General features: G+C 60.3%; 1 protein-coding gene and 1 pseudogene across 1 annotated transcript in view; one reads left to right on the top strand and one right to left on the bottom strand.

The window, feature by feature from the left end:
* The window catches only part of LRRK1 (leucine rich repeat kinase 1), a 112,030-nt gene that overhangs the window by 7,650 nt on the left and 93,514 nt on the right, over positions 1–10,866 (bottom strand). Inside the window, exons 22-28 of the mRNA XM_025041236.1 lie at positions 9,166–9,415; positions 7,236–7,402; positions 5,082–5,279; positions 4,053–4,330; positions 3,015–3,209; positions 2,045–2,196; positions 1,424–1,541 (exon numbers count right to left, since the gene is read on the bottom strand). Of these exons, the coding sequence (XP_024897004.1) occupies positions 1,424–1,541; positions 2,045–2,196; positions 3,015–3,209; positions 4,053–4,330; positions 5,082–5,279; positions 7,236–7,402; positions 9,166–9,415 (1,358 nt within the window). The remainder of the gene's footprint in view (positions 1–1,423; positions 1,542–2,044; positions 2,197–3,014; positions 3,210–4,052; positions 4,331–5,081; positions 5,280–7,235; positions 7,403–9,165; positions 9,416–10,866) is intronic.
* Positions 2,436–2,554, top strand: LOC112472806 (annotated as a pseudogene).

Below are 10,866 nucleotides of genomic sequence, written 5' to 3'. Positions count from 1 at the left end.
CATTCTTTAGACACGGCAGTGTGTGTGTGTGTGTGCATCTGTGCATGTGCACGTGTGTATGCATGCATGTCTGTGCATGTGAACCTGTGTGTGCACATGTGAACCTGCATGTGCACGTGAGCGCACACACGTGCATGTCTGTGCGCGCATGCACGAGTGTGCATGTCTGCATGTGTGCACGTGTGTGCCTGCACGTGTGTCTGTGCATGTATGTGTAGGTGCACGTGCACATGTGTGTGCGTGCCCATCCTTGTGTACATGTGTGTGCGCATGTGCGTGTGTGTGCATGTGCACTTGTGCTTCTGTGCATGTGCACATGTGTGTGCATGCACATGTGTGTTGTGTACATGCGTGTGCACATGACCCTGCATGTGCACGTGAGCACACACGCACGTGCATGTCTGTGCACGCATGCACGAGTGTGCCCCGCATGTGTACATGTGTGTGCGTCTGCATGCACGTGTGTCTGTGCATGTGTACCTGTGCGTGCATCTGCATGCACGCGTCTGTGCATGTGTATGTGTGCATGCATGTGCCTGCATGTGTACACGTGTGCACATGCACGTGTGTGGCTGTGCATGCGCGTGCATGTGCATCCATCCATGCACCCACGTGTGCGCATGTCTATGCGCGCACGTGTGTGCGTGCACGTGCGTCTGTGCATGCGTCTGTGCACACGTGCACGTGCACATGTGTGTGCGTGCCCGTCCATGTGTGCATACGTGCATGTGTGCGCATGTGTGCATGTGCGTGTGTATGCGCGCTTGTGCTTGTGTGCGCGTGCACATGTGTGTGCATGCACGTTTGTGCGTGTTGTGTACATGTGTGTATGTGTTTTGCTTATTCCTTAGAACAAATTCTTAAAACTGAAATTACTGAGACTTATACAGGGTGAAGAAATTTCTGACGCACGTTTTAACCATATTTCCCGACTGCCATGTGGAAAGGTCGCGCCAGTTTATAACCCCCCTCCCCACCCCCACTAGCGGCAAGGCGTTTGCCTTCGGGCATTCCCGTCGGGCCTTCTCAGAGGCAGCCTGGGCCTCCTGCTGCCTGCCTTTATGTGAAGGCCGAAGGCCTCAGAGCTGATGGGTTTACTGTGTACACCTGGCAGCATTATAAGTAACCCAGTCACTTCGCCAACCTACTGGGGGTCCCCTCTGCTGGGACCCTGAACCTGACACTCGGTACCTGAGCCCCAGTCACCAGCCAGGGACAGGTAGGTTGAGCTGCCCATGGTGAGACGCCGCTGCAGAGTCGCAGGGCTGCTGGCAGCGCTCTGGGCCGCACGGGTGTGGGCTGGGGTCACTGGGAATCCAGATGTTTCTAGGTTTCCTGCATTTTGGGGGGCTGAGCCTGGCCCCCAGGGGCTGTCACCCGGTGCTGCCTGCCTCGGGGAGAGGCCTGCGTGCTGGGCGCTCACCTCGGTGGCCGTCCACAGACAGCTGTGGACCTTGAGCTGGCAGCTCAGCTTCATGCCCGCGCAGCTCATCCTCTGCACCTCCAGGAGGCCCTTCTCCGTGTTCGCCACCGTGTAGTTTCTGCCGGGGCGACAGGCGTGCGGTCGGCTGCGGTGGCCGGGGACCGCCTCCCCCACCCTGGCCGGCCTGCAGCGGCCTCGGAGGCGGACATCAGCTCTGGGCTTTGTCCACCGTCCCGGGCCCAGGGTTGAATTTTGTCACGCTCAGCGGGGCTCGAGGACCGACTGCTCCAGGCCTGTCGTGCTTGACCGTCCGGGCGGAGAAAGGCGGCCCCCAGGGAAGAAGCTCTGCTCCAGGCCCTGTCCTCCGGCCCCAGCCCCTCCACCCCCGTGGAGCAGAAGGTAGCTCCCAGCCTACAGCGCAGCCCTCCCTCGCCCCCGACGCCCCAGCGGACGCCACCTCCCGCGGTCCCCTCAGCCACCAGGTGTGTGTGTGAGCACCCCGCCGGCTCTCAGCCCACCGCCCACCAAATGCCTCTCCCTGAGTCACCCCTCGCTGCCCCCTAATCATGTGGCCGCCCCCACCTCCGACACCAGCAGGGCCGGGAGGCCTCAGGACGTTACCTGGACCCCTCTTTCCCGTCCCAGAAGACCACCGTGTAGTCTTGGCCTTGGGGCGAGAAGAAGGCCGTCTGCTTCCCACAGGGCAGCAGGTACATGAAGGTCGCGAAGGTCGGGTCTTGCATCTGGCTCACCACCGACAGGGCCAGCGGTCTCTGAGGGAGAGAGGCCGCCAGGGTCACGTACATCCAGACGGATGCCTGTTCTGCCCACGGAGCCAAGGATCTGGGACCGGGGCGGAAAGACTGGGACCTGCTCATTGGAGACCCCCCCGAACAAACCAGGACCGGAAACAGGCCCTTCCTGGCCACCGGGTCTTAGTACCCTCGGCGCCTGGAGCTCGGGGAGACCACTGGCCCCTTCCAGAAACAACTAGCTTTAAAATGATAATGTGGCCTATGGCCATCCCACCCTGAACAAGCCCGACCCCAGTTGTTCTCAGAAGCTAAGCAGGGTCGGGCCTGGTTAGTACTTGGATGGGAGACCACCTAGGAAGACCAGGTGCTGTAGGTGTAAAAAATAAAAAAAATAAGGGATTGTAAACTGACAGGGTCCTTGCAATCTGTGAGGTCAACCAAGGGTTGCCTCGCCTAAAAAAACAAAAATTAAAAATAAATAGATAAATAAAATGATAACGTGATGATCGCCTCCCATGAGCAAACTTCCCAGCCATTTCTCTGCAAAGAGACACTGACGTCCTCTCTGCCCCTGTACAGGGATGGCAGAAAGGGCTGGTGCTCTGTACATGACGACCCAGCACCGAGGCTGGGAGGAAAAAACAGGTCGTTTTCACGAGGGTGATACACACGCCAAAGAAAATGATGCGGATGGATCAGGAGCCGGGGGCGTCTCTTTCTAGAAGAGGCGGGCAGAGAAGCTCGCCCTGGGCCTTCGAGACCCTCCGTGCGGGCGGGCGGGCGGCCGTACGTGCTCGAGACCCTCCGCGCCGGAGCTGCCCTCCCTCCCAAGGTACCTTCTCGGGCTGCGTGTCCCAGCACTCCACCATGAGCGCCTGCAGCCGATGGAACTGCACCTCCTCCGGCGGGCCCAGCGCCGGGCGGACGCCCTTGGACAGCTTCTTGGCGATCTGAAGCTGGTGGTGGCCCAGCGCCGGCCGCTGTCCGGACAGCAGCTCGTAGAGCACCATCCCGTAGGAGAACATGTCCACCTGGGCAGACACGCGAGCCCAGTCAGGTCCCCTGCCTGGGCTCGGCAGCTTTCGCAAGCTGGAGGGAGCGGGGAGACACCACCGGAGAAGGAAGACGTGGGTCCCGTGCGAAGGGGGACACTCGCCACCCCTCCGTCTCGCTCCACCTGTCCAAACACCTGACCAAGCATCGTTCTGTCCCTTTATTCGTCCATCTTCTGTGTCCTTCCTTCCTTCTCTCTGACCACCCGCATACTCGCCCAATCTTTTGCACATTCGTCTTCCCCGCCTTCTGTCTATCCATCCATCCGGTGCACACACACTCAGACTAGCTCACCGTCAGGCACTGGGTAAGGGCTCCGAGGGCGCCATGGGCCTCGCCCTGGACCATGAAGACAAGGCAGGACAACACAGACCCTGAGCTCAGCGTGCTCGCCGCTAGATGAACAGTGTATGCAGACCCTAAACGGGGGGGCACGTCCCCTAGATCACACCAGGCTGACTCCTCTCATTTTAATGTCAGAAGAAGGCCTAGCGAGGAGTTATGCGGGCTTCCAGAAGGGGCAAGAAATAACTTCTCGGCAGGATAAGAGCTGAGGTAGACCTGAGAATTTTCAGTATGAAGGTTCCTATTATAATCTCAGTTTTGAGGCGCTCGGCCTGCGTCCCCTGCTACTAAGAAGCTCTTGTTTTTGGCACACGGATTTGCCAATTATTATTATTATTATTTTTATCTCGTTAATGGCCACAGGTGCCAGGTCACCTCTCACGCGCTTAGGGCATCCTTAAAGCAATCAGGCCGTGAGCCATCTGCTCGGAGCGGGGAACACGGCGCTGGGCAGCTGCAGGCAAGGGGCCGGGTACCTTCTCATCGTACACGATGCGGGGCCGGATCTCTGGGGCCTGGTAGCCAGGCGTGCCCTCCACGCCCAGGGCGCCCTCGTGAAATGACTGCCTCGAGATCCCGTAGTCCGACAGCTTGATGTTGACGTGCTCCTTGGGGTCGAGGGACCAGACCAGAATGTTATCTGACTTCAGGTCGCAGAAGATAATGCTTTTCTTGTGCAGGTAGGCCAGGCCGGAGGCGATCTGGTAGGCGATCTTCTGGGTGAGCATGTGCCCCAGCGGCATAAAGGAAGAATCTTTGCAAAGAAGAAAAACAAAAATGTAGCGAACTGTCAGCTGGGCGACCGTCCTCTCTGCCTACCTTCTGTCCGCCCAGCACTTTCTGTCCTACTGACGCGTTCTCGACAGTCTCCCCGCGGGACACCGGAGATGGAGCGTGACCTCCTTCAGTCAAGTATCATTTAGGACAGACACGCCCGTTGCTGCAGGTTCATTCATGGCATCTCGGGCCCGGAAGTGCTGTTTGTACTAAAAGAGCAAGGATTCGACAGTCCTCGTGTACCTGTAGGGCCCCCTGCCCCCGGTCGCTGGACTGTCGGGGGCGAGTTGCGGGTATAAGACGCTCATTAAAAAAACGACTTTGACACTGAGGGAGAAATAATTGATTTTCATGGCATTTTTTTCTTCCTGAGTCAGGAGACAGCGACCTCCATCCTCTAGCAGTTCTTTGGAATTTAGTTACCTATTTCTCACGGTCAGTTATTTAAAAATCTTGTTAAAAAATAAGATAAGGTAAAAGTGGCCCCTGGATCACGGCCGAGAACCAGGACCTGGCACCTGGTGCTGACTTTACAGTGTGAGCACCTCTGGCCTCGATGGCACCGCCACACCGGTTTAGACCTGGTGCGGGGCCACGGAGGTCACTGGGCCAGGCAGGAGGCAGTCCCCAGGCCTACGCCGCCCGCCATGGGCTCTCGGCCTCCCTGGGGCTCCGTCGGGCCGGGCCTCGGGCCACGCCCTCGGGAATGTTCTCGGCCGGGCCGGTACCTTTGGCGTTTTCGGACAGCACGGTGTTGAGGCTGCCCAGCGGCGCGAGCTCCAGGGCGAAGCAGAGCGGGTGGATGCTGATGCCGATGAGGGACACGATGCAGGGGTGCTGCAGAGCGTGCAGCATGCTGGCCTCCTGCCGGAACTCCGAGAAGTTCTTCATGGCGTCGGTGGCCCGCAGGTGCCTCAGCATGGTGTCTGCAAGGGACAGCCCGGCGTCAGAGATTGGGGGACGGGGGTGGGGGTGGGCTGCCCCGCGGGCCCTACACCGCCCACCCAGGGACCCTGTCTGGGGCCGCGTGGTGCACGTCCCAGCCGCACAGAGCTGCCTCGTGTGGGACTCAAGGGGCTGGTGGGGCCAGGGTGCAACAGATCACGCGGCCCCATCCACGGAGGGCCGTGCATGTCCCCACCCTCGTCACCCAGCTGTCTCTCGTGCAGCCCTCACCCCGCCTCACTGCTGGCCGCCTGAGGGTCACAGTTGTATCTTATTCCAAGTCTGCATCCCTTGGCGGGCCGTAAGCAGGCCCCTGACTGGTCACCCACAGGATGCTGAGGGTTTTGTCACCGCTGCCCACTTTGTCCCCTACCCAGTGGCCAGGACACTAAAGGCAGAACAGACCACCACCTTCTAGTCCAGAGATAAAACTGTGGGGCGGCCACAGGCCTATGACATGCCGTCTCAGGCCAGAGGAGAAAGGGCTCTGGGCAGCGGTGGGTGACGTCACCCCTTTGCTGTGACCTCCCGGTGCTCTCGAAACTCGTCCCTGCGGGAGGCGCCTGCCTGTGTCCCCAGGCCCTGCTTGTCCTCCTGTGCCCCGATCTGTCCCTCCCCTGTGGTCAGATTTTAAAATCGGGGATTCAAACGGCAGGAAAAACAAATCTTGGCAGTGAAAAAGCATCACTCGTGCCGGGACTAATTTGTTTTCTCAGCGTACAAGTTTCGTTTTTCACATCGGGCCTTGAACCCATGACGAATTTGCTCGTGACCACGGAGCCCGACCCACGTCTCCACCCCGATGTCGCGGAGAGTCAGCCTTTTCCCTCCACGCGTGATGCCCCCTGCGAGGCGCCAGCTTCCCGCACACGCGCGCGCGGTCTCTGCTCTGTGGGTGGCCTGTCCTCGCCTTGTCCTCGCCCGAGAAAGCTGCCCTCGCGCCCGGGACTGACGAGTCACCCCGTGAGCTGGGCGGGCCGCCCAACTCCGTCTCGCGCGATCGGATTTTCTTGGCTGTTCATGGGTTGTTGTCGCTCCACGTGCATTTTAGAATCAGACGTCACATGCGCGCACACACACGCGCACACACGCGCACACGCACCCACTGGGCCGATGGCGAGCGTGGGAATGGGCTGAATTCTGGTGTTCGGCTCCCGTCTATAGACATTTGATGAAGCTTTTATTGGCTCTGACGTTTGTCAGCCGAGTCTCTTAGATGTCTGTGCTCGTCACGTGATTACAGTTTTGTCTCTTCCTTTCTGATCTGCTTTCTTCATGCTGTTCTATGAGTTTAGTTTTCCTACCAAGAGTGTAAATCGCCACTGTGATCCTAAAGGTGACCGCGGTGAGCCAGGGGCAGCGACAAATGTGGTGTGCAGCCGGCTGGGAACAAGGAGGCCTCCGAGCGCCCGCTCTGGCTGACCATTAAGCGGCGAGGGGCTCCACGTGACGTGTGCCTGAGTGTGCCAAGGCGAGGGGGTGCTCCTTCCTCGGTGGGGATGGGGGGCGGCGAGAAGCCACCCATGCCAGCTTCCCAATCGATACATCCACAGTGCCACCTTCCTTCCTTTAGGGGAGACGGCCGACAGGGTCCCACGGGCTGAGAGGGTCTGCCGAGGTCTGATCACGTGCCCACCACGTGCCAGGCCCGTGCTGGACACGGAGCAGGTGGAAATGATACGGGTGACCCATGCTCTTGGGGTTCATGTCTGGGCAGGAGAGTGATCCCCAAAAGCGAACTGCAAGCCTCCTTCCACCTGGCCTGTCCCGGGCCTGTCCCGTATCCCGCCAGGTACAAAACGGCTGTCCCCAGGCCCCACGATGGCGTCGCCCGCTCCCTCCCCCCCGCCTGTGCCTGTGGCCTTGGGGCTCTGTGAGGTGGCATGAGGTTTGGACCGAGCACCTGTCTGGAAGGAAGTGATCCAGGGCCTGGTTACCTGCCGGGGCGTTAGCGAAGTTCTTAAACTTCTTGATCTGGAATCGCTTCACGGCCACGGGCTGGCCCTGGTACCGGGCCCGGTAGATGACGGTGCCGCTCCCGCCCTGGCCCAGGATGCTGCTCTGGTCCTCACTGTGCTCCAGCTTACTGTTTTCCAGGAAGAGCCTGCCGAAAACACAGCGCACGTGGGGTGGGAACAGACCCCCTGGGGGGCGGGTCCCGGGCTGGGCGGACGCAGGGGCTGCTCGGTCACTTGTTCCCCCTGTGGAGAGTCAGGGATCGAAGCCGTCTGTGGGGTCAGACAGGTCTGGGCAGGCCGTGCAGCCTTGCCAACCTGTGGTCTCACACGGGGGTGGCCCTGTGGGCGGAGATGGTGACTGGCACACGGGAGCCTCTGAAAGGCGCGGATACGGAAAAAAGCTTCCTTTGGACGTTTTCCTCCCAAAGCCCGTGCGTTGAAAGCTGGGACCCATCAGACAAGCTGGCCGTAGGTACTGCTCGGTTAGCTGTTTCCCCGTTTCTTTTTATTAAGGGAAGAATTATAGAAACGACCACACGGAGCTTGGGATTGGCGTGACCAATGTCTTCGCAATCAAGGACTAGGATGTCATCTGAGGGCAGGGGGTGTAGACCTCGTCGCTGGTCTGTGTGTTCTAACTCTAGATAAACCTAGAGACACTTCTGCTGGGCTTCTGGAAAGACTGCAAGCTGCTCCTGGAATGGAGGGCCCGGCGGACCCAAAGCTTTCCCTGTCTGCGCCCTCCCTGGTCTGCCGAGGTCCACCTGGGTCCCTCATCAACTACCTCTGCCAGGTGCCCCCACTGGAGCCCTCCTGGCCCCACAGACCCCCCTTTCTCCAAGATGCAACCGTGCAATGTGTGTGACGGTTACGGGGCCACAGCCAGAGTTCCCAGAGCCTCTGCTGGATTTCAAGTCCCGTTCAGGTCGCTGGGCTTTTTGGCCAAGTAACTCAGTCTACAAGCCACGCCGCAGCTGCGATTGGAACCAAGCCAGCAGGGACCAGCGGCCTGGCTGCCCAGACTCCACGCAGCATCTCGCTGCCCAGACTCAGGGAAATCAGGTTCAGAAAATAAGTGGAAATTCGAAAACTTTGGGGCCGCCTAACTAATCAGGCACCTTCCCCAAAAGAATCGGATTCACACATATGCGAAACTCTGCATGGGGCCTCTGAGAAGCGACAGCCACACGTTTAAGATCGAGGATTAGAGGAAAGAGTAATGGGGTCACTGAAAAGAACTTTGGGGAAGTTATCCAACGTAGGGATCGGTTCTTAACGTGATAGACGCATCCAGAAGCATGCTTTGGAGCCCCGATGCTACAGCATCACAGAGCACTCCACATCTACTTTCTTGGGATGGGGGAGCAATTTAGAAAAAATGAGAATACCAATATTCTTCCTCCGCCCCCCCAAAGTTTAATTTTCTTGATCAAAACTAGATACAGCCATCCTCTGAAGAAGCAAATTACGAGACTTCGCAACTCCAGAAAGGTTGGCAGCCACCAACGTCAACGTCTCCGGGGAGCCCACACCGCAGCTTCCGGTTTCCATGACTACAGAGGACTCCACATTCTACCGAGCACCTGGATTCCGTGCCGGTTTCCTGTTGGACGGGACCCCTAACGTGTTCCATTTCCTGCAGCCCGTCTCCCCGGCTGTCATCTTAGATCGGCGGAGGGAGACTCCGCAGATTTCGGGGTTCCAAACGCTCAGCCGCAGGGCAGCAGTTAGGGGTCGGCATTTGCCGAGAGATGAAAATGAGCCTGCAGGCTGGGGAGCACCCCCTTCCGCCTTGAGACGGCAGTGAAGCGGGGCTCAGAGGGGAGGCCCAGCCCGGTTCCCCTCGGCAGCCTGGGATGGGGCCCTGAGAGTCGCCCGGGGCTGGCTGGGAGGCTGGGCGGCTGCATACCTGGCTGGGAAGTCGGTCATGAACAGCTCGGGGACCAGCTCCTGGAGAGGCACGGGGAGGTCGGGGTGCCTGGGGCAGGAGATGAAGTCGCACTCGATGGCCGTCAGCACGCAGTCTTCCATGTCGAAGTACTGCACGCCCTCCGCCCTGTCGCCGGCGTCGGCGTGCTGGGCCCAGGAGGCCTCGCAGACCGGGCAGGGCACGTACTGCTCCATGAGTGGGGTCCCGTCGCTCTCCGTGGCCGTCAAGGCTAAACGGGGACGGAGCAGGGGACAGCTCACGCACAGGCGGCTGCAGCTGGGCCCCGGAGCAGCACCCGGCAACGCCAGGCTGGGTGGGCCTCTCCTCTCCTAGGAGGGGCCTGTCTGCCGTCCCCTGGCCCCCAAAGAGTGGCTGGCCCGTGACTGCCACACACGCTGTGGGCTGGGGCTGAGCCGTGCCAGGCGCCAATGACCAAAGCACGACCAGTACGGAGCCACCGTTAGAATCAGGGAGGCCAGGCTCGCGATGGCTACGGCGCTCTCGGGAAGAGCGATGCACGGCGGGGAATGAGGACGCAGCGTAAGGCACATCCCAGTCGTTTGGCGTCGGTTCCCCCGAAGAGGGGGTGCAAAGGAATGCCCCGGAAGGCGCCCCGGAGGCGCTCTTGGGGCGAGCCGGCGGCCTGCTTCGTGCAGGGACTCCTAGAACCTTCTGGGTGCGTCTGCCACCCGAGGCTGGCGGTGCCGTCCCTGGGAAGCCCTGCCTCAGGCCCTCAGCCCGGTCCCTCCTGTGACACGAGATCCACCCCCGCGTCAAATCGCCAGCGGCGCCCACTGTGGGGGGCCCCTGGTTAGTGGGGAGGGTACAGGAGGGTTCACGTGGGCCTAGAGGCCCCCCCTCGGTGGCCAGGCACGACTGTCACAACTCACACACCAGACAGTCTTCTCTTAGGCGCCCCTAAGCTTTTTTTTTTTTCCCTTGTAGGTCACCTTCTCATCCACACCCGAAGGGCACCAGGCTCCGGTGTCCGAACTGAGCATTTGGAGCGCCCCCTGCCACTGTTCCCTAAACGCTCCCTGTGGTGCTGTCCTGGGACACAGGGGTGGGAGGTGTGCCGGAGAGGAAGCTGGCTCGGGGGGCTAGGGGACTGGCCGGCTCGGGGTCCTAGGGGACTGGACAGCTCGGGGGGCTAGGGGACTGGCCGGCTCGGGGTCCTAGGGGACTGGCCGGCTCGGGGGGCTAGGGGACTGGCCGGCAGGCCAGTGGCGCTGCTCGGATTCCGGACCCGCTGTCCGCTTGCTCAGCCATCGGCCTTCAGAGGCCGAGGGCTCCCCGGGGAGAGGCCGCCCGCCTCTGCCCAGATGGCCTCCTCCCTGCAGGACACGCTGTGGGTTTGTCTCCATTCCAGTAGCAAAACAACAGCTTCACTTCAAAGAGTATTTTCTTTGGGTGGACAGTCGATGAGGAAACTGATCAAAGGGTCTGAAGTGCAAAGAGTATTTTGTGTGGGTGGACAGTCGATGAGGAAACTGATCAAAGGGTCTGAAGAGGGCCGTGTGGGTGGCTGGGCACCTCTGGGAGCTGGGGGCGGGGGCAGGCCGGGAAGGAGAAGGGGGCCCTTGGCAGGTGCGGCCCCCGCCCCTCCATCCGTCGGCCCCCCCAGGTTCCAGCAGTGCTGGCCTCACTGTGTAAATGAGGCTGTGTGAGGTCCACACCGAG

The sequence above is a fragment of the Pteropus alecto genome, unplaced genomic scaffold, assembly GCF_000325575.1.
Source record: "Pteropus alecto unplaced genomic scaffold, ASM32557v1 scaffold59, whole genome shotgun sequence".
Lineage (NCBI taxonomy): Eukaryota > Metazoa > Chordata > Mammalia > Chiroptera > Pteropodidae > Pteropus > Pteropus alecto.
The sequence above is the reverse complement of the archived record's forward strand: the minus strand, read 5'-3'. Positions and strand labels throughout refer to the sequence as shown.